The sequence below is a fragment of the Buteo buteo genome, chromosome 7 (genome assembly GCF_964188355.1).
Source record: "Buteo buteo chromosome 7, bButBut1.hap1.1, whole genome shotgun sequence".
Classification (NCBI taxonomy): domain Eukaryota; kingdom Metazoa; phylum Chordata; class Aves; order Accipitriformes; family Accipitridae; genus Buteo; species Buteo buteo.
In genome coordinates this window covers 37,966,300-37,990,575 of record NC_134177.1, presented here as the reverse complement: position 1 = coordinate 37,990,575, position 24,276 = coordinate 37,966,300, and the positions used below count along the sequence as shown (strand labels likewise).

The window sequence follows — 24,276 nt, the reverse complement described above, 5'->3', positions numbered from 1 at the left end:
GGTGCCCAGGCTCTGACAAGCAGCAGCTTTATGGGGTAGTTTGAAGTGGGGCTGAAAAATCCGTTTATATGAGAAGGGGCATTTGGTAGAAAGGTTGGAGCCTGTCCCTGGCTGAGGCAGGGGATGGACGCGTGGGATGCCAGCCACAGGTTGTGCCAGTGGCGAGGCCATCGAGGAGCCCTTGGCTTCCTTCTCCCTTGCTTAAAAAAAAAAAAAGGCAAAAAACTCTCAAAGCTTTCCCTCTGGTAACTGCTGGTTAGAAGAACATAGAGGTGGTCAGTCTGGCTTAGGGAAAACTCACGGTGAGTGGGGAGGGAGTCCTCCAGAGCAAGGTAACACTGGAGAAATGAAACCATTGCAGTGGAAGATGACCTGCTTGGTTTTATCCGGTCACTGTGTGAGAAGATGCTTTGCCCGTCTTTAAAGGGTGGCGTGAGGGGATGAGTGCATCTCCACACCCAGGTTTTGGCAGAGCTCGAGTCTTGCCTTTACCTCCAGCTGCGTTTGTGTGGACGTGTCTCCTACCTGGGAAACCACCCACTCCTTTGTGCCTGCGTGAGGTGACCTTGCCTTGGGACACTGGCCACCGGGTTGCTCATCTGCTGCTGGAGCTCCAGCCTGGTGGCACTAAAGGGTTGGCCCTGGGCGGTGGGGATGGCTCTGGCCATCACGCCGGGGATGGAGGTGGCTCCCTGGGGGTGGACGGAGCCCCCCCTGCGCCAACATGCACAGATGAAAGAGGCAAACCCAGCCCTGCTTCTAATTAGCAGCAATCCTCGCGCCTGAAATTAAGCCCGGCCGCTTTATAAGGGCTCGGCGCCGGGGAGCACGCGTGGCACGTTGGATCGATGACGGCACCGGGGAACAGTGCCGGTAAGGCAGGCGCTGCCCTTCCCCGCCCGCCCGCTGCCAGCCGTCGAGGAGAACCTCCGGGATGCCGAAAGGTTTAGGACGAGGCTTGAGATGAGCTGTTGGGCTGTACCCTGCTGCAGGGCAGAGACCCCAGAGGGACGTGCACGGCAAGGGTAGGGTTTTCCCTGGATGGATGCTGCTGCTCAGACCTTCCCAAAAGGGACCCTAAAGGATGGTTTGAATTTGGGGCTGGATTGACACCGAGCCCCGCGCGATGGGTATTTTGGCGTATCTCCCCCGGCACCGGTAGGACGGGGCTGTGCCCACTGCGGTCGGGCTTTGCGACCTATTTGAGGCTCCCATCAAAGTCACGCTCCTCCCCATCAGGTCAGTTTTCTGCTTGTTTCATTGCAGGGTAGGAGACAGGGATGGAAAAACCTGTAGGAGAGACAGGATTATGTCTCCCTAATTAGCAGGGGCCTGATTATCATTTCTACCCAGAGCTCTGGTAATGATTAAATATGTGGGAATTATCTTTATTATTTGTATTGCATTAGTATTTAGGAGGCTAGGACCCCATTTGCTGTGCAAACAGTGAACGATAGTCCTTGCCCAGAGGAACGCCGTCTCTGGCACGCTGGTCGCGTGTCCTGGGCCGGGTAGATTGGGGTTTGAGCCCTGCATGCCCGCGGCATCGCCCAAATTGCTACTGCAGCTCCGCTCCCTGGCATTTAGAAGGATTTACAGCATTGAATTGTTTGTCTTTTTTGTTGCATACCAGTCACATGTGTTTTAGTGTGTGTGTGGGGGGGGGGGAAATCAGTGTATTAACATGACCTCTGAAATCGTGATTTATATATAGATTTAAAATACATGTATATTTTTGGCACCTGGGTTGTCAAAGCCCAGGAGTTGCCTGCCGCCTTTAGATGCTCTTGCTTTATTGTTGGAAGGCTACAATAAAGCAATCTTGTTAGGTAAATATAACGATGTTATGATCCTCCATCTGCTAAAGTGCTGCTGCGCGGCACTGGCAGAACGGTGGGAGCTGCCTGCCGTGCTGCCTCTCCCCTGCTCCTTTTTGCCGGTGTCTGCCGTGGGTCTTGCATGTCCTAGGAGAAACGGGAGTGGTTGGTATGGATGGAGAAACCCTTCTTATGGTTTCCTCCCTTTTAACCAGCCGGGGGATGAGCTGTTAAACCCTTCCAGCCGGTGAGGACCGATTCCCGTTGGAGCGCGGTGGGGCTGTTGGGATGGTGCTGGGGTCATCGGCAAGTCCCCCAAAAACTGGGTCATCACGTTGCCAACCTGTGGAGACCCCGCTGTGTGGGGATGCTCTGGTCTGTAGGGATGCCCTGCAATGCCACCAGGTCCCGCAGCATCATCCTTGCTCCCATCCGAGCAGTGGGACAACGCGGTCCCGGTGGCAGCAGGGAACCCCTGCACACCCCCCGGGTGCTGGAAGCCCTTTTGCAATCGCCGGCAGGAAGGATCGTGCTCAGTCGGCAAAATATGTGAGGAACTCTGCTTGTTTAAAGTGCCTTTGGGGTTTTGGGCCTTAAATAAACATCCTGGTTGGGGTTTGGGTTGGAGGTTTTCATCCTGGGAAAGGCAGGCGGGGGGAAGGGAGCCGCGCCGGTGCCCCAAGTCTGCATGCGCCTTCTGACAAGGTTATAAATTAGCTTCATTAGAGGAGGATCACTGAAAATAAATTGCTCTGCACCCTTTAGGGGCATCGCCGGGCTGTAATTTCATCTCATCTTTCTGGGGACGAATGCCTAGAAACCCCCGAAGTGAAATTACAGCATTTTACCCTGTGTTAGAGCTCGGTGGTTTTGCCCTCAAAAATAGAAATACCCCCGTGCCCTCAGATGAAGCTCGCCCGGGGGCTTGCATCCAAAGCAGGGGGGTCAGTTGGGGTTTGCTGCAGGTTTCGGGCATGCGCCGGCCCCCCGCCACCACTGCCCGATGGCGTCCTTGGGGGACGCGCGGCTGGAGAGAGGAGCGTGCCGGGCGTCGGAACCCCGATGAAACAGCGCGGTTCAAACCGAGTGGCCCGTGTGCCGCTAATACAGATCTGCGGCAGGAGCGGGCAGCAGGCGACCTTTAACAGGACATTAAACATTTATTAAAACCGTTAGAATTAGTGTCAGGTTGTATTTATTTTATTTAAAAAGGGAGGGGAGAAAAAAAGACCTCAAAGAGAGGCGAGCGTGACCTGAGAGTCCCGTGAGCGGGTTGACCCAGTGCGGTGCAACCCCAGCCCTCCCCGTGCAAGCTCCCGGAGCAAAGAGCCGGCTCCGGGATGGATCCAGCATCCACCCGTGCCCTTCCCACGGCTCCTTGCTGGATCTTGCTGCAGGGAAGAGCAGGCAGCAGTGGTACATCCCAGCATCCAATCCCACCTTCATCCTGGGCCCCGCAAATACTTATTGTTTAGGTGGGTTAATTTTTATTTTTTTTTCCCCCCCACCTGCCCAAAGGTTTATTCCTTTACGGGGGATGGGAGAGCACGAGATTAGCCCTGCATCTCTACCGCATCATCTTCCCGCAGCCGCCCGCCGGCTTTCCCCAAGCCGCCCCTCCGAGGATTACGCGCTCTCTTGAAAACCTCTTTGTTTCCCCATGTTTGCTGTTGTAATTTATGTACGATGCTGCCGCTTGTTGAAAAACAAGGTCTTTATCTCCGTGGGAATTACACCTGCAGAAATCCAGCCCTATCGCTGCCTGTGTGCGAGGCTCTCCATGATAAAAGCCGGCTCCGGTGCTGCCACAGAGATGCAAAAGTTTCCTCTACTTTAGCTGCCGGCGAGAGCGATGCTTGCCTCCCCTCTGCACCTTGTAGTGCACAAATCTCCTCATCTTTAAATGCTCTCTGAAAGCAGGCTGCTTGGGTTGTGGCTTCATCCCCAATAAATTCTCTTCCTCTTGATTTATTTCTTTCTCCCCTAGCAGTGTAGGTATCATTGAATATATTTTATTTTTTTTAGCTTCTGGTTGATTTATTTTATTTTTTTCTGCATGCAAAATGCATATTTCCACACTCTCTGACCTTCTGGTATGCTGTGGACCTGGCACGCTGATGCCAATGGACAGAGCGGAGAACACCCATCCCATGGGGCCAAGGGTGCCTGTGGGTGGCTGGCAGCCGCGCTCCTGGAAAGGGCTATTTTTAACAGCTGGGCTTGTGCCGGGTTGCCATCGATGCACTGGAGCACGTAGGCATCCTTTATTATTTTAAACCCGATAATTAAAAATAATGCGGAGTTGTCTCTGCTGTGGGTAGCTGCTGCTGAGGATGCTCCGGGATGCCGGATTTCCCATGGTGCGGGGGTCTCATCCCCAGACTGGCGGGTGGGCTTTGCCGCGGCACGTGTCCAGCTCCCCTCTGGTTGCTATCCCCAGTGGGGCAGGGAAGCCGATGCCTGTCGGCAGCTGGAGCCGGCCCTTCGGAGGTGCAAGACCAGAAGAGCAGGAAGGGAAATGGTTCCCTTCGGGGCCGTGGGCGAGGAGAGCGGTGGGAGGGTGACTCTCCTCCCGGCACCGGCTGTCCTCGTGTGCCCCTTCCCCGTGGCTCCGCACCCCTTAAAAGCAAAATGGCAGCAGCTGGGGTGCATGCCAGCATCACCTGGGTGGGAGCCAGGATGCAGTGCCAGGGTCTCCCTCCTCTTCCTCCTCCTTTTCCTCTTCCCCATAACTCTTCGGATCAGGCTCAGGGGATGCGGGGCTGGGTCTGCACCCCCCCGCCGTGTGCTTCCCGGCTAGAAACCATCAGTGATGCCTATGAAAAACCTTAGAGCAAATGCCATTTCTCTTAAACCTATGTGCCGTGGGGTGTGCCGAGGGTTTTCCTCTCCTTTCCCCCCCTCCCCCTTCACTAACCTGCTTTTCACCAGCGATGCTACGAAAGGCGTTTAAGCCCAGAACCTTCCTTCTTGGTATTGATTTTGCTTTCTGCTTGAGTCTCATTTTATTGCCCTTGGTATTTTGAGGAGCTGGAAGGATGCTGGGGAGAGCCAGGCTGCCTCTCTGGAGGGGCTTTCTGTCCCCAGCAGCGAGGTGATGGGCACGGGGGCTGTGGGAAGCGTTTGTGGGGATGGAGCGGTACCCCTCCTCAGAGGTACTCATATCCCAGGGATTGGGGTTTCGGGCTGCAAGAAGCGCTCCTTGAAGATGCTGGAGAGATGCAGGATCGCGCTCAGCACCCGGGGAAAGCCTCTCGTAGGGCAGCTGGGCTGGTTTCTCCTCCCAGTCCTAGATCACTGGCCTCAGGGAGAGGTTAAGGCGCTTCCTCCCATCTTGGGGGAAAACAGCATTTTACTTTTAATCAGGTTTTGGGTTCCACTCAGGTCAGCACCTTTGTAGAGGATGAGGCACGGCAGCTGAGCGGCCAAAATAAACCCACCTATTTAAATACTTACTTGCCCATTATAAAGTAGCTCTGTGTTTACCTGCTCTGGCTGCGTGCGGTGCGAAGAGCCGTGCTGAGAGCTCACCGGCTCCCTTGGGCTTGGCACCCGGGCAGCGGGCACCCCTTGCCTAATTGCTTGCCACCCGTTTAAGGGGAACTGATCAAGAAATAAATTCACAATCTCGGGCTCCGTGAGCCCAGATGTAAATGCTTTGATCGCCGTGGAGCAGGGACGGATGCGGGCGAGCGCACTGCTTCCCATCTGCCTGGCTGAAGCAAGAGGTAATTAAGGAGCTTTTGGTGTTGGAGTGATTTGGTATTTGAAAATTCTCTTCTTTTTTTTATCAGTTTCTACAAGTTTTGTGCCGTATGAGGCTGTGTCGGTCTTAGCGGGGTTTGGGGTACAGGTCTGTGCTTGACGGCATCCTGATTGGGGTGGTGGAGAGCCTGAGCTGGTCCCCAGCGGTGCAGCCCCTTGTTTCCCATCTCATGGATGAAGACATCAGAGGGTTTCCATTTTTCAACCTGACAAGCGCATGTGAAAAAAACAAGCTGCGAGCCAAAAAAAAGCTGCCTGCCCTCTGCCTTCCCCGTGACAAGGTGCTCTCCCTTTGCACAGCTCCAGAAATCTCTTTTTTTTGGAGGGGCTGGTCCCAACCCCTGTTATCACCTCTCCTGGAAGCATCAGGAGCTAAATGAGCATCCAGCCACCTCCCGCGCCCAAACCACAACGCACATGTATTTATTTTCTGCTATTTATGGGGCGTCTGAGCTGGGCTCTTGCCAGTGGCGAGGAACTGGGGTATCTTACAGCTGCCTTGGCACCCCCCGAAGCTGTCCCAGGCACCCCGAGAGGCGGTGGGTGCTGGGCGTCGGGTGCCTATTTCCCTGCCCTCGCACCTAAAGCGGGCTGTGAATTTGCGACGCCGCTTCTCTTGGCGCTTCGTTGGGCGCCGGAGATGCCGATTAAGGGAAATGTGCCACGAGGCAGGTTTGCTTTGCAGGATTAAAAGCAAATAAATATTTATGCACTATGCAAAGCAGGCCCGATAAGATATGCGTATCATTGGGAATTTGAAGCGGTTTCGGTTTGGGCCCAAGATGAAGGGGTGTGCGTGTTGGTGCGTTATGTGGGTTTAAAGGGATGTTTTTTCTCCTGCTGCACAAAAATAAAAATAGAGGGGGAAAAACAAGGTTTTTTTGCTTCTCGGGCTGCTCTGGTCTTGGGTTTCACCATCTCCCTGCATCCCCGTGTCTTTAACTGCAGGGATGGAGAAGAGCCAGGGAGAGAGGGCAGTGCAGGCAGCATTTCCTATGCAAATATAATGCTGGCCCCGTTCCTAATATTCGCTGTGTTTACACGTAAATGCAAACAACTGTTGACTTAGTTTCAACAGATAATGTGTTTCATAACACAATGGAAATGAGAATTAAGCTGGAATTTAGCAGGGGGGAACATGTGTTTCTGCGAGACCTCAGGCTCCGCCAGCCCCGTGCCCATGCGCCGTGTTGTGGTCATGGTAGTGCCGGCACCGTGGGGGCTCGGGGCTGGGGCTCGGTGTCCTTGGGGGGCCCCTTCTTGCTGGGGACACCTCTGCTGACTGATTTTTTCCTTGCTAAACCACCCTGAAATGGGGCGAGCGAGACGAGAGGGCAGGACAGGTTGGCCACAGGATCAGTGGAGTTGAGCTGGCCCACCGGCGAGGCTCGGAGCGGGCCGGCATCCCCTGGAGGTTATTGGGACCGGGGCCGATCCCAGGCCAGTTTTCCCCTGGGAAAGAAGGGGCTCATGTGCTTCGGGGGGGCCAAGGCATCAGAGGAAGGGAAACGCTGGCCCAGGCCATGGTGTTGGAGCCAGATCGCCGGCGCGTCCCCAGAGGGAGGAGGTGGCAGCGGCCAGGTCACCTTGTCCCGGAGTGACTCTGAGCAGAAGCATGTGGGAGAGGCCCTGGCTGTATTTTAGGGCCGGATCCTGTCCAGCCCCGGGGCTGTCCTCTCGGGGCTCCCCATGGCCAGCCCCGATGCCAGCCCGGGCGGCCTTTGAGTCACGGCTCAGATCGCCAATTTATCAGGGCCGCTCCCGTCACCTCCGCCCCGCGCCTGCCGCCCTCCCCACCCCACCGCACCCCAAATCCCGCTGGGGGGACGAGGCGGGACCCCGGCACCACCAGGGACCCCCCCCCCTGGCACGCGGCGTTGTCCTTCCCAGGCGAAGGCGATGATGCGCATGGGCCGCTCCCCGCAGCCCCGAGGAGCGGAGGCATCGCCAAGGAATCGGCAATTTGGGACCCACGGGGGTGTAATCGCCATCTCCGGGCGTGGGTTTGTTCCCGTCCGTCTGTCTGCCTGTCCCTTGCCTGCTGGCTGGCTGCCACCCGGCGTGGCAGGGCTCAGGGCACGGCGTTAAAAAAAGCCGAGCCCCTGTGAATACGGCGGGGGGGGGGGGGAAATTTAGCGATGTGCCCCCAAGCTCTATTAGACGCTGGCGGATTTCCCCACAAGAGCTGTAGGGACGGTCACACCAGTGGGGACACCTCAGCTTGCAGGTGCGTGGCTCTCCCAGCCGCTGGGGAGCCCGACGGCGGGCTGGGGACCCCCAGGGACCCCCGCAGCCGCAGAGCTGCTGCTCCCGGGATGCAGGAGCAGCATGGCAGGAGCCGGCGTTGCAGCCCCGGTCACGATGCCAGGGCTGGGGGAAGGCAGAGCCGTCCTCGGCCAGACCCGGTGGCTCCTGGCGTGTCGTCTCACCGTGGAGGGTGATGTCTCTGCCTGGGGTGGGTGGGGGCCGTGTGGCACCCGCGGCTGTTTGTGTCTGGCAGCCGGCGGTGATGCCGAGCCCTGATAGCGCTGCGGTAATGGCGGGGTTTGCATGAGAAACAGCAGGTTTCGGGGCTGGTGCCACCACCAGAGGCTGCCTGGGAAGGAAATGGGGATCCCGGCTGGCCGGGGTGGGCAGCCGCCGGCAGCATCCCTCCTCGCCGGCGGCACTGCCGCCCTGCCTGTCTCCCTTGAAGGGTCACACCGGGGTGGGCGATGCTCGGCTTCACCGAAGACTCGGTGGTGAGTCACCTGCCCGCGCGGGATACCCGATTCTGGGCAGGCATCGAGGCCGCAGGTGACAAGGCGCAGCCGGCACCGGCCCTCGGCACGCGTGGTCCCCGCCACGGGACCGGAGTAGAGGGCAAACAGCGGGGTGACCCTGGACCTGCGCTCGCCTCTCTGACTTGTCCTGTAAAGTAAAATAAGGGCGAAGGCAGCGGGCAGGAGCGGGGAGCTCGGGAGGTGGGATGCTCCTGTCTCTGAGCCTCCTTTCATCCCTTTAGAAGCCATTTTATTTTTTTATTGAGCTTATTTATGTGGCAGAGAGCCAGGCCTGGGATTAGCAAATAGCCCATCCTGTAACACAGGGAATACGCGATACTGAGACACCAGTAACCAGAGAGAAATATTAGAGATAAAATTAAACCATAATGAGATTAGGTAACGGCTCTCTATGAGAGACCTCCTTACACAGAGGTAATTACCTGGGCAGAGCAGAAAGTGGGTGATGAGCGCTGGTGGCCGGGAGCTGGGGTCGGTGGTGGGGGACAGGGCCACCCCAGCCCTGCCTGAGAGCTGGGGGGTCAGTGCCATCAACAGCAGCTTTGGAAAAGAAAAAAGCATCGGGGTTGAGTGTTGAGGAGCAAGACGAGGTGCCCGCCAGCATCTACTCCCGCAGCGAGGACGGGGGTGGACCATCCTCCGCTAAGCCCTTGCAGACTTGTTGCCCCCAGCCTGGGGGGCAAGTGTCTTTGTATATTTGCAGTTTGGAGATTTTTTTGCTAGCTAATTCAGAATATAATCATCATCTTCATCATCTGGAGCAGCACCCAGTTAGATGGATACAAGGTGGGCACGCAAACTGGGATGACAGCCAGGACGGGGCATCGGGTGCCGTTCAGAGAAAGCAAACCTTGTACCTGGATGTGGGGCCGGTGCTGCAGCACCTGTGGGCGTCATGCACATGGGATTTTTCTTTAATTTAGAGGGGGAAAAAATGGCAGGAGGCGGGGGGGAAGCAAAAAACCATGTGCCTGTGTAATATAAAATTCAAGTTAGGCTCTCAGTGACTGCACGGAAAACAACAGGCTTTTTATGTTGGCTCTTGGGGTAGGAGGAGAGCAGGCTAGAATAAAGATTTACAGTGTTTGGGAGATTAAAGGCCCTTGGTACATTGTTCAAATACCACGAGATTAGTTTCCAAGGAGACGGATACCAGTTGCCATAGGCACCGGGGGGCCAGGAATTAGGATTGCGATTTTTTATCCTGATCACGCAACCAGTAGCTGAACGCTGCTAAAACTCGGGCTTTAAATAACCCCAGCGTTAGCTTACACACCGCTGAACCAGAGGCTGGAAACTCTATCTCCCCTCCTTTCCCCTGCCCCAGCACCCGTTCCGGTGTGCAGAGTTGGACCTCAGTATCAATAGAGGGGTGCGAGGGGATACAGGGCTGCGGACCGAGGTCGGTGCACCCCCAGGATCTACCTTGCGGGTCATCCTGCGGCTTCTGGGCTTGTTTCATCTCATTTTTTCTCTAGGCGAGGGATTGCCAGCATCTTCTTGCGATAGTCAGGACGCGCAGTTCCCCATCGGCGGCGGTGCAGGGGCAGGGGATGTACCGAGGGGCAGAATTAGTCGCCTGCTAATTTTGGCTTCCCCCGCTCACCCGCTTCTGGGAAGTGCAACCTGAGCCCTGGCGCGTGGGATGCCGGATCCGTACCCTTGCTGCCCGCCTCTCCTTCTAGGAACTGCAAAGCGCCGGGTTTTGTCCAGGCTGCCCCAGTGCCGGCACGGGAAGGGGTGCTGAGCTGCCTGCTGTGGTGCTGTGGGATGGGTTTTGGGGCTGAATGTCCCCCCGGGGAGGGAGGCTCAACCCTGGGAGCCGCGCAAGCACCCAGGTCCCCATGGCTGGGCATCTCTGCTCACCCATCGGGCACCATGAAGCTCATCTCCACCTTCGTCACCCCCAGCCACCCATGCAGGGCCACCAGGGCAGGATCCAGCTCAGCCGCGGCCACTTTCCACGCACGATGCTCACAGCATCCCTCCCCTGCAACAGTGGGAACGCTCCGATTAACACTTCCTTTTTTTTTTCCCTCCCTTTTTTTTCCTTTTTTCTTTAATAAATGAAGAGGCAGTAGCTTGAAGCGAGAGCTTCTGCGCCTGCCTGCCGTGCGATTGCAGCGTGTAAACTTGTCTAGAGCTGAAAGCTGTGCTGCTCGAGCTTCACGGGCAGAGCGATCCCCCCCAGCAGCCACCGTGACATGAAAGTGTTTATCCTGGGGGAGATGAGACGCAGCTTCTGAAGGGCACTTGATCCTGATCCGTCTCTCTTTGCGCTATACAGAAGCCTACTATAATTTTACTATATTATATCTGTGTAGGCGCCTAGGCCAGGCTTAAGAAAAACAAGGCAGCAGCAGAATGCAGTGCCCTGGTTGGGGGGGAAAGCTAAATTCCTGCAGCGGACATGTCCCCCCACGGGAGCCCCCAGTTGGCTCTTTGCTTCTTTTATAAGTGGGACTAAACCGCGGCAGGCGACGGATTATCCGGGAAAGCAGAGCTGTGGTGGCGATGCCGGTGGATGTTGTGGTGCTGGCGTGTATGTGAGGAGCTTTTCTAGCAGGTGCCCTGGGTTTTGTCGGTAAAATAAAACGGGGCATGAGGTGTCTGGTGGTGGAAGCTTGTTCTGCCCGGTACTACCCAGCTGGAAGGAGCAGGGGAAAAATATAGGGTTTGGGGGAGCCAGCAGAGCTGGCGAGGTAAGGGCTGCCGGCACAGTGGGGATGCAGGCACAAGCGGTCGGGTGCCCCAGACTGTGCCGGAGGCTGTTTGTCCCCCCTTCTGCTGCTTTCAGACTTTTGCGAAAAGGTACCAGCTTGAAACGTAGAAAAAAAAAAGGGGGAAATTTATGGATGTGCGGAGAGATGTGGCAGCAGTTATGGGGCAGCAGTTGGACCAGGTTACAGGGCTGAGGGTGCACCAGCACCCACCTCTGGGGGATGCAGATGTGTCTTCAGCAGATGCTTTTTCGCAGCGGGTGCATTGGCAGGGCAGCACCTAGGGTGCCCCAAACCCCAGAGCCCCTGCCTGCCCCAAGAGGGCTGTGCCACAGGGGCACCCACGCATGGGGCAGAGATTAGAAATTTGGGGGCTCTTTGGGGTGTTTAGACACTTGAGGGTATGGCTGGGCATTTTGTGAGTGCCCTGGACCCCACTTATCTGCTGTACCACTGGCATCAGTGCCGACCGTGCAGCTCACTGACCGCCTGCTAACGAAGCATCATTAGTGAAGCAATAAACCGCCCCGGCATGAGTTGCGTGGCTTCGCCCCATGCCAGCTTGGGATGGAGAGGATGCGGCCATGGGGGCCAGAGGCTGGCACTGAATTAGGCGTAAGGGATTAGGGCTTAGCCAGGTGGCACGGGCGGGTTAAAGCCATCGTGCCGTGAGCAAGTTGCCCGCACGGAGCAGAAATCTCCACCGCTACGGCAAAAACCCCAAGGCCGGTTATTCGGCAAGTGCAGGGCAGTGCCATGGTGCTCCTGTACCGGAGATGGCTTTGGCCGCATCCACCAGCTCCGCTGATACCGGTGTTTGCTTAAGTGATTAGAAAAAAACCGCAAGATGAAATTCAAGCCTGGTCCCTACCCCTAGCTTTTGCCTTGCTGCGGTTTATGTGGTTTCCAGGGCTTTTTGCTCAAGCGGCTTCAGCTCACCGGGCACCTCGCTGCTAACAACTGCCTGCCAAAAAGGGAACCTCAAAAGTTCCTGAGATGGAGGGGAACAGCGAAATACCTCCTGGGTCAGTGCCCCTTCCTCGTTGGTGAGACAACCCTTAGTGTGGGTCCTGTCCCAAAGTGATGTCCCCAGCAGGGACAAGGGGACGGACCCCTTGCTTGGAGGGGGGACGCTGTCCCAGCACTAGCAAAGGACATTATTTGTCCCTCTGGCTCCTATCAAGACAGCTCCTGATGGATTTTAAAGTGTGTTTGATGATAGCCAGGGCTAATTGCTTAAACGTCCTCCAGGGCCGGTGTAATTTTTAAAAATCCCCTTTAAATGTGCCCTCCCAGAGTAGAAGGCAATTACAAATAAAATCACAGTCATCTTATCGTTTCGTGCAGGTCATCGTTACGTCCATGTGCTGGGTGCAGTGTCACATCCTCCCTCCTGCCAGACGGGCTGCGGGTGCCGGTCCTGCTCCCTCGGTCCTGGGGGGGATGGAGGTGGCCGAATGTGGCACCTGATGTCCCGTGGCTCATCGAGCATTTTGGGTGGCCGAGAAGCCCAAATACCATTTTCAAAAGTCGTTTTTGTGCGTGGTAGCTTAACTGCCCCCCACCCAGCAGTGCCTTCCCCCGCTTTAGTGCACCCCCAGGCTGCCCCTCCTCTCCCTGGGAGGGGAAATGGCCTGTATGCCCATTTTAAGACCTACCTCTAATATATATGTATATATAAAATAGATATATCAGAATACATATATTTGAATATCTATATTCAATATATATTGATTTTTTTTAATTTTTTAAAATATTTTGCTGGAATTAGGGCTGGCTCACTTGGGCTTCCCATGGTCTCACCAGCACCACTGAAGCAAGAGGCAGAATCTTCCTAGAAAAATGAGTAAGCAGATAATTTCCAGCCACTCTTGTGTGGAGATGCAGGCAGGACTGGTGTGACGGTCATTTTTTTTCTTCTTTTTTTTCTTCTTTTTTTTCTCCCCCCGCCCCCCAAAGTGCTGAACAGTCAAAGCTGTCATTAATTTAAATTCCTGTTTGGCTCCTTGGACTGGGAGCCAGCCCAGGCGGTCGGAGGCTTTATAAACATCCCGGGTGGGGGGATTTCCGTGGTGATGCTGCAGACTAGTAGCATCTGTTTGGGGTTCGCCATGCTGCTCCCGTGCTTTTCGCTTCTCCCTTGCTGCCATCAGACCCTGACGTGCTCCATGCTGGTGGTTTCCTTGGTCCTGCGGCTGAGCCGGTGTCCTCTGGCTTGTCGCCCTTGGATGCAGTTGGTGATTTAAGGGCTGAGCTGGAAGACATGGCCATTGCACCCACCCAGCGCTCATGGGTTTGGCTCGAGGCACTGGCCATTGGATGTTTTGCCCTGCAACGGTTTTGAGTGGTCTGGTGTCCTCATTAAAGGAGATGCTTCATGTGGTGAAAATCGCCAGGGTTACATTTTTAAGATACAGTAGAGCTGCAGGAAAAAAAAGAAACAAATCACTCAATTCAGTTTAAAACCAGTATTGGTAGAAGGCAATATAAGAAGAAGCAGATACAGGATGTCCTCGGTCCCTCCTGGGCATTTGGTTGTTCCCATCTCACGGTGTCTCCCACTCTGCACTGGGTTTGGCCTCAGGTAATTCCCAAAAAAGGGGGTTTTGCCTTTTTTTTTTCTGATGGCAAGGGTGGCCCGAAGGAGTGGCAGGCATGGAGAGAGCCGGCAACAAGTTCAGCCCAGTTTTGTGAGTCCCAGGCGAGTGCATGGCTCCCTTTGGGAAACTGGATTTGGGGGTTTATGCTAAATAAGGCTTTCGTACCCGGCAAGGTGAAAGCAGTGGGGAGAACGGCTGTGGAGCTCCTTCTTCAAGCTCCGCCATGGCAATGTGGAAATACCAGCTCAACTTAATAAATAAGATACTGCTGCTTCTGGTTGTGGCACGGGGCTGGCAATTGCTGTAAGACTGGAAAAGATGAGCAAGAAGGGGGACAAAAGTCAACATCAGGAGCTTACAGCACCCATCTTTGCCATGAACTGAGCCCCAGCCCAGCAGGCAATGCTGGGGCTGCACCATGTGAACTGCTGGCTCGCATAAAGTCCCCTCGGTTTCTCCTAATTGAACCTGTTTATAATTTAAGGGCTGCAATAACAGTTTTCTGCTTGGAAATTTCCTTTGGGGGTTGTTGTTGGCTTGGGGTTTTTTTGTTGGTTTTTTTTTCTGTTTTGATTGCTCCAAACACTTTGGAAATGGTGACGCAGTGTGCAAGGCTGGAGGATGTTTATTCTGGGGAGAGATGCTGCCCCGCAGCAGCGGTCAGCGGCGGCGGGGGGATGGAGAGGGGATGCGCCTGCTGCGGGCGCAGGGTTGGGGGGACCACTGCCATTTCTGCAGGGGTTCAGGAGCCTCCCCACGCACCTGGTTTTTCCTTTGCTGCAGCTCAGGTGATTCACGAGCGAAACTCCCCTGGGGCCAAATTTATAATCTTTCCCAGGATTATAAAGGGAGGTGAGGAAGGAGGTGTCGTAAGAGCTGAGCAGGTGATGGCCCACGCGGGCTGTCTGCCCGCATCCGATGCCGGCTGTAGCACGGCACCCTCATCCCCGTGCTGCTCGTCCTGTCCCTGCAAGACTCATGCAGGGGAGAAATAATTAAATAATAATAAAATTAAATAATATATTTTTTAAATAATTAAAAAAAAAAACCCTAATCTGCAAATGTTTGCTTTGGCCCCGTGACAGCGGCGTGACGGTCCCTGAGTCACCCTGCACCCCTGGGGACGGGACTCGGCATGCAGAGATGGAATGGGGCCGGGGCTGGAGCTGAGCCCCTGCTGTGGGCCAGGAGGGGGAAACCAACCCCTTGGTGGGAGCGCTGGGGTGGGATTTCAGCAGGACAGGTGTGTGGAGCCCTGGGAAAGGGGGTAGGATGCTCTGCACCCGTCCTACCCACCTTGCTCCCTGCCACCAGCCCGAACTGCCATAAGAATGGTTTACCCCAGTTTTCCTAAAGATTACTTTCCCTTTGATTAGACAAACAACTTCAAGCCCTATGTCTTAATTTGATTTGAATAAGCCTAGTGCTTGCCGTGAAGTTCTTTTCCTCCCTTTTATTCCCCCCTTTTCTAAATCCGCTGTCACCGCTCTTCGTGACCACAAATGATTAAAAGCTCTACAGGAATATTGTTCCCCCATCCCTTAAAGTCCCGTTGTATTACTTGGGTCATATTTTTATTATGATTTTTTTTCTTGTTGAGTGATTTTCCCTTTTCTTTATTAAACGATCAGCCAGGTGAAAGGGATTATTTTTGTCCCGGTCTCCTGCAGAGCAGGTAGTGGGTATGGAGGGGGTGCAGGGACCCTGCCCCACTTCCCACTGACGTTATCCCAGGCTTTCTCTTCGGTTCTCCCTCTGGGACAGGATCCAGCTTGTGATTTTGCTTTTTGTAGCTGAGGGAGGAGCATCTTTTCGCCATAAGTGCCGCTTCCCGTGGGAGGCCGTGGCCGAGCAGGTTGGTGCAGCTTGAGCTCTCCGAGGGGCCGCGACCAGCCCCACCAAGGCAGGGACCGGCTCTCCAAAACACTGCCAGAAGGCAACAAGAACATCCATGTCGTAGCCATCATATTTAATAATAGTTAGGACGCTCAGAAATATGTACGGGCAACAAAATAAGGCTGTTTTCCAAGTGAGTGCTTGTTGGGGGGGTTAAGAAGGGAGTGATGCTCCCTGGACCGAGTCCTTTCCCGACGGCAGCCCCCAGGCGATGCCTGGGCCCCAGCCCAGCATTTCAGCTGCCCAGTGTCCTGCGGGCTGGGAGAGTGGCTCAGGGCTGGCATCAGTACCAGGCCAGCATCGGCACCGCCGTCGCCTCACTGCTCCCTGCCAGTTGCAACAAGGCATGTCTTAATAACACAGCATCAATTAAAAGAAGGAATCTTGAGTTCCCTGCATCCGTAGGGCTGTGTGCAGGGAGCCGCTCGGGAGCTGGCATGTGAAATGGTCCCTCGTCCGTCCATCCATCCATCCGTGCACAAACCGCAGGGCTGGAGCAAGGCGGACCATTTCGTGGCATTGCTGCAATCCTTCATGATGGTAAAGCTGGAGGTGCCTGGCAGAGCCCTGTCCCCAGGGTGGGATGTCCAGGGGGCTGTGCCAGAGGGTGGTAGTGCCCAGGCTGCAGGACCATGGCTTCGGTTTCCTGCTTTATTTTCCAAGCTGATGCCTAGTTTTGGGTTCCACACTCCCCCCCCCAAGATCATCCTGGGGGAGAAGAGTAGTCCGTCAGCTTCGTTAAGAAGTATCAGCTGGGCGTAAGAGGATTTTGCTGGGTGGCTCTCAGCATGGTGCAGCAGAAGTCCTGGCACGGCCACGTCCATGGCTCTGCCCTCCAAAAGCACCGGTGAGACCTCGGCACTGCTTGCCTGCTCTCACCAGCCGACGACGCAGGGGAAGCCAGCCTGGAGGACTCATCAAGAGCAATTTCTGAAATTTAGTCATTATTGTTTAACGGAGAATTGTCTCTACCCTCGTTAGCTTGTCGCATGCCCACATAACAGTGAGGTTTTGCAGGGCTGAGGGCATGTTCGTCAGCCCCCTGCCCTCTGCGTGCTGAGGCACCTGCAGAGATGCCGGCATGGGGGGACTTTTTATTTTGGGCCAAAATCCACCATTTCCCTGGTTGCGTGGGGCAGCACGGCCCTGCTTTGCATGCAAATTCCTTCTGCTTGGACATGGGCGTGAACCGGGGCAGGAAGGTGAATTTGGGTTTTTGCTGTTGACTTTTAACCCTTGTTTTCAGCAGGGCCAAGTGGCCGTGGTTATCGGCTGAGCCGCAAATCAAGTTACACACAGGCAGCTTCATTCATATTCCCCGGCTCCTGCCCGTCTCGCCTTGTTAGAAATTCTCTGGCCTCTTTTATCCGCTTGCGGCTTCAAGCACATGATTTACGATCCAGTTCGAGTGGCTCCTGAGCGTTGCCGGCTAATTTGCCACCCTTTATCCGCAGGATTAAAGCCGGGCGGTGCGACGCTGCCCTGCGGATGGAGGGGTGATAGCTGGGAGGGACTGTGTTGGGTGCTGGGCGGTGATGCTGTATCAGGTGTGGGTGCCCCAGGGTGGGAGCAGGGTGATTTATGTAGGGCGAGCCCCTGCCTCAGTTTCCCCTGCAGCATCGGCATTGCCATGTGTCATGGTGAGACATGTGCACCGGGGCACAGAGACCTGGCGCAGTTGCTGCACGTGTGGCTGGGCCCCAGCATTTTTCCCCCTTTTTTTCCCCCATTTTGCAGTGAGGGACGGAGCTCTCAGGGCTAAGCCCCTTCTTGGATGCCGCCCGGTCCCGCTCCCACCGGCACAGTCCCCTAGGAGCTACAGGGTGGGATGATTCAATGACAGAGCCCCTCGCCATGAGCTGCCTCTCTCCCTTGGGATGAAGGCAGAGCACCCTGTGGCTTTGGCCCGTTTCAGGGACGCCTTTGGGTTCCAGGCTCTCCTCTTGCCCAGGGTGTAGGAAGCGAGGCGCGGGGACAGCTGGCACGGTGTCCTCGCAGGGACACGTGTCGCCCCTTGCTCACTGCTGCCTGCAGAGCTCGGTCACGGGAGCGTTCCACATCGGCTTCGGCACCGCGTCCTTCGGCTTGGCACGGCCGCAGCCTGCTCATCCGGGGTGTCCCGCCACACGGTCGGTCTGGTGTGCCCTGCACTGTGGTGGCATCTCCCTGGGGGTGAATCCCAAGGGCAGAGGTGACCTGGCCACGGCTGGGACACGCAGCATCGGCCCCGGGGTTTTGTTATGGCTCAGCAGCATCCGCAATTATCTGCCTTTAGCAGAGGAGATGTGGGGAACATGGGGGTCAGGCTGGCCCTGGCTTCTCTCTGTGCCTCAGTTTGCCCTGTCTATCCATGCCGGTGTTGTGCCATAGCCCATGGCATATGCTGGTGTTGGGCTGCACTGGTGATGCTCAGCAGCAGCTCTGTCAGTAGCAACAATGGCTATACCATTTTTTTTTCTATTTCTAGGTGAATATGGCCCTGGCAGGGAAGCCTTTAGACGCGACTCTCAACACCTCCAGAGCTGACCAGTGGAATATGGTTTTTCCCCAGAAAGACGAAATCATCACCAGCTTAGTGTCTGCCTTAGACTCCATGGTAAGAGGCTGGTGGCATCCCTGTCCCCCCTCCCTCCTTTCACCTCCCTTTAATGGGGCTGGCTGGGAGCAGGGCTGAAGCAGGAGGGCTGTCGAGCTCGTCCTGCTCCCCTCCGCTGCCGGAAAGCCCAGGGAGCTGCCGGAGCTGGGAAATAAAAATCCTCTACCGCCCTGACAGCCGTAAGGATCATAAAGTCAGCCCAAGTTAATCTCAGATGTGTATTGTTTTCCCATTAATATTTATGTTGGTATCAACTGAATGTAGGGTGGTTGGTTTTTTTTTTTTCTTGATGTTTTACCAATGTTACCGTGAGCTTTTACACAACAGGAGAACAATGGCTTTTATCTCCGAGAACAAAGAAAATAACTTTCATATCTTTTGACGTAGAATTCCCGATGGAAACCTTGCCTAAGTCAGCCGTGCTTACATAAACAAGATAACTGTCTGGATTAAGTCTCGTGGACCAGAGCTAATCTTATTTTTAACTGTGAATGTGATCAAGAAGGGAAAGCGGATGTGTAGTAACAAATATCTAATGCAATGCAATGTGCTAAATAGCCCTCCCTTTTTAAAGCCAAGTCATATTTAATGTATTTGTCTTGGATGCGTCTTCTCTACGCAGGTAGGGGTTTTTTTTCACTAATACTAATTTCCTTCTTTTTAACCATCACCTCTCCACTAAGGAGCAGGTTCTCCGGAGCTGACGCACCCCAAGTGGCTTTGATGATTTATATACGTGCCATCCCGTACAGCAAATCGTGTTATCATAGTTTGGCTTCTTAATGAATATACATTATTCTGCAGTCCTTGTTACGTGCTGACACCAGGGCCAGGAGGCCAGGCTGCTCCTGAAATTCAGCCTTTATCCCAGCGCTTCACCAGGGCTGGGCTCCGCACCCACTGAAGCCTGGCTGCCTGCGTGCGTGCTAAATAAACCACAGGGCCGCGTGCACGTCGTCAAGCAGGCTTAGGGTTTGGATTTGATCTGCCTCCAAATCTCACATCCCCAAGATTTTGTATTTATTTTTTGAGCGTTGGGCTTTTTGAGCAAAATACTTCCATTGGCTGCTGGGTTTTTGAAAGGAGGTTTCTTAAAAATATCTATTTTTGGGGATGTGATTCAATACCTCCTTCTCAAAGAAGGTGAGCAGGAGGTAAAATGACCCAGTATAAAGACTGGTTTAAGCCCACGCAAATCAAACTTGCTGTAAATGCATGTGGGGAGCTGAAGATAGTTCGGGGGGGGTTGGTCCATGGGCAGCTGTTGTCCTGCTCCCTCCCCGGCTGGCAGCATCCTCCGGCCCCTCCGCAGTGCCGGGGGCAGGTGATGTGTCTACCTGGGTCTGCCGATGAGAAAATCCCCCTGTTTTACCCATTTAAATCATCACCTGGGGATAGTGTCTTCATAGTGTTGGTGCTGTGTAGCTATGGGAATATGACTCAGGCTTCCAGCACTGTATAACTATTATAATATAAAAAATAATAATAAAACCACATATACATGTGTATTATGTAGAGCAGGAAGCGCACGTTACATAAAATGGATTAATGGAGGAAGTCTTTTCCATCTCTTTAATGTTTTGCATAACTGTACAAGAAGAATCATTCGACTAATCCAGACTTTGACCATATTAGTGTTCTGCAGCTGAAATAAGATTCCCGTGCTCCTTATTTCATTAGAGCTGGTGGAAAAATATAAATTGTTGTTGTTTTGTTGGTTTTTTTTTTACAGGAATGTTTTCTTTTAAAGAAATACTATAAAATGTTTACTTTTAGGATAGGAAAAAGTGAAGCGAAATGATGGGTAAATAGTTCTTGTTTTCCAGCAAAGCATAGTTCAGCTGGATACTTTTCTGGAGCTGTAAAGTCACCCAAGTGTTCAGGGGATGTCATAAAACCCATGAAATTCTGACCCAAACCAGAACATTGCTTTTGATGGGAGAATCTTTTGATGGGAAGAAAAAAATCCCGCTGGAAAATGGCAGGGGTGCCAAATGGGGATGCTCCTGCAGCTGCTCTGACCTGGTGCCTCCCTGCAGTGCTCAGCGCTCTCCAAACTGAACGCAGAGGTGGCCTGCATCGCCGTCCACGAGGAGAGTGCCTTCGTGGTGGGCACCGAGAAGGGACGGGTCTTCCTCAGCGCCCGCAAGGAGCTGCAAGCTGACTTCCAGAAGTTTTGCAGTGAGTATCCCTGCCGGCACGGTATTCCCCTGCGCCGAGCTTGGTTGTGCCAGCTGGGACCCTCACCGTGCACGGAGGGGCTGGGATTTGGAGGGCACCGCAGCATGGTTTGTCCGTGGAGCTGAGCGGTGTTTAAAACGATGGAGAAAGTGGGTAGGAACTGCAGCTGGGTGCAGGCAGAGCCTCTCCTCTTCCATGGAGGGCACTGCATGTCCCAGCTCTCCTCTCCGAAGGCATCCCTGGGGTGGCTTGGGGCTGCATGGCTGCTCTGCTCCCCCAGCGCTGTCGGCCTGCAGCAATGCTGCCAGTGTGCTGGAGTGGCTTTTGAGGGCTTAGCAGAAATAGTTTGTCCTAGTGATCCCCCAGGAGCAGAGGGGCTTTCTTGGGCCAAGGCTTTTTTCCTGGTTTTGGAAAAACAGGGATGAATTGGGGAGCTGGGAGTGTTGGTTGTGGAGTTGCTTGGTTTTTTGAGGGGCTAACAGTGGTGAAAGGATGCCTTGAGCAAGAGCTGTGGTCCCCTCCATCTCACATCAGAGTCACTAGGTGTTGCAGGGACGTGTGTGACTAGCGGCAGCCCTGCATGTGGTGAGGCCAGCACCCAGCCTTCCATGCCAGCTCCGTGCCTCTGCTGGCTCCCCGAAAACAGCCTGGGAGCTGAGGGGAAGGTGGGAGCTGTGCTGTGAATGGGGACCTGCATTTCTTGGATGGCATCATCCCTGGAGTGCCAATTGCTGCTTTCCCCACTCTGTGCAGAAGCTGGAACGGGATCTGGCTTTGGTGGTGCGGGGGACCCCAGAACTAGGGGGACCCCAGACCTGATCTGCTTGCACACGCTGCCCATGGCGGGGTGTCGGTGGAGAGAAATGACCCGGCTATGTGTGCACACGCATGGTGTTGATGGAAACCATATTGGTGCTTAATCCGTTGGAGAGATGGCTCAGGAAGGGTTCACTCTAGTGAAAATATTAGTGCTGTAAAGCTGCCAGGGTCGCTGTCTGCTCGGGTTATTTGCTGCACATGTGCGGGGTGAGCCGGCATGGCTTTGCAGGAGCGGCTGTCTGCCAAGGCTCCGCTCTGCCCTTCCGTCCTGCCCGCCGTGGGCAGCTGCCTGCCACCTCCACCACACCACTTGCACCCAGGAGAGCTGTCGTTAGTTATCCTCTGCTTTGGTGCATTGTGTTTTGCAGGACAGGTGGCATTTCAGGGACGTTTTGGGTGACAGCCTCCCCTTCCCACCACCCATGAGAGGCAGGGAGGTACCTGAGTGGTGAATGGCAGCAGGGTGGCCAACAGGAGGGAGCTCCATCTTATATATTAAATGCCAACTGTGGCTCCCTAGAGCTCACAGCATTGACGACCATCTGCAAATCTCACTTTTAGAAATATATATACATATATCCTGGCTGGTGACCTACCGCTGTGCTGGGGCAAGGCACCCGACATTAGATCCTGATTCCCCTCTCCTTTGGTTTCATTTACACCTTTGTCAAGATGAAATGGTCACGTCTGGTTGAAAGCACAAAATCTTGATGATGGGGTTCAGGCAAAGCGGCTGATGCTGGAGACAGGGTGAAACGTGATAACTCTGTCTTGAATTATAAATGGCCCAGGCTCAACTCCGCTCCATAAAGCTCTTACAACTGGCACGCAGTGGAAAGCATCCCTGGAAGTGCCTCTGATTTATGGTCTAGCTGCCCCCTTAGAAAGGATCTGAAATAATCTAAAGCAGACATCGCTGGAAGATGTAAGAAGCCTCTTATCTCTCTGGGCGCGCAGACCTTGCTTGAACACCCTCCTTTATCTGAACCTCTGGCTTAGCCTTTCCCAGTGTACGGGGGGACTTGACAGTGATCAGGATTAATGTCAACGGAGGAGAGTTAGCACCCAGCCGGGAGGGACAGTCAGTCGTAGGAGGGTGTGGATGCAGACACATTTCACCACCTTGGTAAAACACCCCAAAAAAGTTTTCCAGGGCCCGTTTCCCTGTGCCATGGGAGGCATGTGGAGCTTGCCAGGGGTTGCGTGGTGTGGGGTGGCTGTCCCCTTTCTTATGTCTAGTTCTGTGGGTACCCTAGGCTGCTCTTGCCCCCACTCCAGTGATGTCCCAGCCATCAGCTCTTTCCACGGGAGGGATCCACGAGCTCCTCCTTGAGCGCCCAGGCAGCATCCAGGGCTGATCACCAGCAAGAGCCTGTCGAGGAAGATGAAGGAATTAGTCCTTCGCCAAGGAAAATCCCTTGCGAATCACTTTGGATAGAACGGCAATAATGCACTTGTAGTGTTTAATTTTTTGTGCGTTTAGAGATGCAAGGAAGTCATTGCCGAAGATATGCTTTATTTGAGGTTTAATGGGGGAAATTAGCAGGAAATAGCTGGTATTACTGAGCTACGTGACGCTGAAGGGTAAAAAAGCCTCCAAGAAAGGCGGATTTTCTTTTCCTGAGAGATTGAAGGCTAAGCAGATTGAAACCAGAGAAAAGAAATGCACTGCCCAATTAATCACAACAGTTTCAGTGCAGCTGAGTGGGTAAAACCAGGGAAGGGGGGGCACACACAGGATGACCAACCCCACTCCCAGCTGTGCCGCTGGCACTGCTGCCCATGCCAGCACTTTCCCCTGCACGTTGGGGGCATCCGAGTTGGGGGGAGCTGGGGTGGGTGGGAGACCCAGGGCAACCCCCTGCCCAGCCAGAAGAGTTTGCTGATGCTGTTGGGGTGGCAAGGGGCCCGCTGCCCACGGGACCCCATCTTGCCTGGGGTTTGGTGGCCGGGGATGCGTTCAGCCCTGGCTGAAGTTGGTGTAACCTGGCCTGCGGGTTCAATCACTCCGTAGCCGCTCAAAACCTGCTCAAAATCGCCTGTAAACCCTCGTCTCACTGCAGCGTCTCCCGTTTTCTCCTCTCCCCCCTGCAGGAGTCCAGCAGAGGAAGGAGCAGGACGCAGAGGCGCAGAAGAAGGCCAAGGAGTGTGGGCGAAGCGTGCTCAGGGTCTCCCCGGACCAGGGATCAGACGTGTACCTCCTCAGGAAGATGGTAGAGGAAGTGTTTGATGTGCTTTATAGTAAGAACCTTCACGCTTCCATTTGGGGATTTGGATTGCCCCCGGGGCTCGCTGAGCTGCCCGGCGCCACCGCCGGATGCGGCTTTCGGCCCCAGCCCAGCTCCCCAGCAAGGGAGCAGGCGCCTGGCAGGGCAGCGTGGCGGGACGCGCTCCTGCGTAGGGTTAGCGTTGCATCGAGATGGGATCTGGCCACTACTTCGCCACTTTCCAGTGCCCCAAACTGGGCGAAAAAAAAAATCCCCATGCTGGGGGGAGCATCCTCCGCCCCCCCAGCCAGGGAAGTCTGCCATGCCCTGAGTGCGATTTTTAAGCGCACCTTTATCCTTGACACCGCGACTATAGCACCTCTTTCACAAGTACTGTGTCGGAGCTCTGCAGAGACTCACCCTTTTCCCTGGCAAGTCTATTTAAAAGGAAAAAAGATGATTTTTCTAGCAGGCGGCCCCGCAGCCCCAGCTCCAAGAGACGAGCTGGTGCCGTTCCAGCACATGCATCATCCCCGGCAATAAAGCTTCTGCAATTAAAATGTAGATGACCATATGGCTGTTGATATGTAACCCAGTGGGTTGCAGAGCTCCCTTCGGGCCCAAGCTGCGGAGACTCGAGCAGCGGCAGTGCCTGCTTCTCACTCAGGAGGTGCCCGCTGGAGCCCCCGTGGAGTTGCTGGAAGTAGCAGCCGTGATCCCGGCTCGTCCCCTGGCAGCACCTCTAGGGCCGTGCTGGCCCAGGTAGGAACAGCGAGGTTGGGTTGGGAAAATGGGGCGGTGAGCCCCAATATTCCCCTGTGCTGCTCAGCGGGTTGCATTAACCCAGTGTGATGCTTTAGGGGAGTTCAGGCTGTGTGGCTGGACCAGCTGC

At 54.7% G+C, this 24,276-nt stretch overlaps 1 protein-coding gene and 1 long non-coding RNA gene across 7 annotated transcripts in view; one reads left to right on the top strand and one right to left on the bottom strand.

Moving 5' to 3' along the window:
- GTF2IRD1 (GTF2I repeat domain containing 1) overlaps window positions 1-24,276 on the top strand; it is a 68,758-nt gene that overhangs the window by 5,121 nt on the left and 39,361 nt on the right. For all 6 annotated transcript variants that reach the window (XM_075032458.1, XM_075032457.1, XM_075032454.1 and 3 more), the window contains 3 exons: window positions 18,049-18,177; window positions 20,217-20,358; window positions 23,272-23,418. In XM_075032458.1, the coding sequence (XP_074888559.1) occupies window positions 18,055-18,177; window positions 20,217-20,358; window positions 23,272-23,418 (412 nt within the window). In that variant the 5' untranslated portion in view covers window positions 18,049-18,054. Of the gene's footprint in view, window positions 1-18,048; window positions 18,178-20,216; window positions 20,359-23,271; window positions 23,419-24,276 lie in introns of those variants that run through there.
- LOC142032972 (uncharacterized) lies at window positions 8,527-9,940 on the bottom strand. Its single transcript, XR_012651053.1, has 3 exons — window positions 9,791-9,940; window positions 8,788-8,905; window positions 8,527-8,659 (listed from the first exon to the last, which is right to left on the bottom strand). It is a non-coding gene; the product is annotated as an uncharacterized LOC142032972 (long non-coding RNA).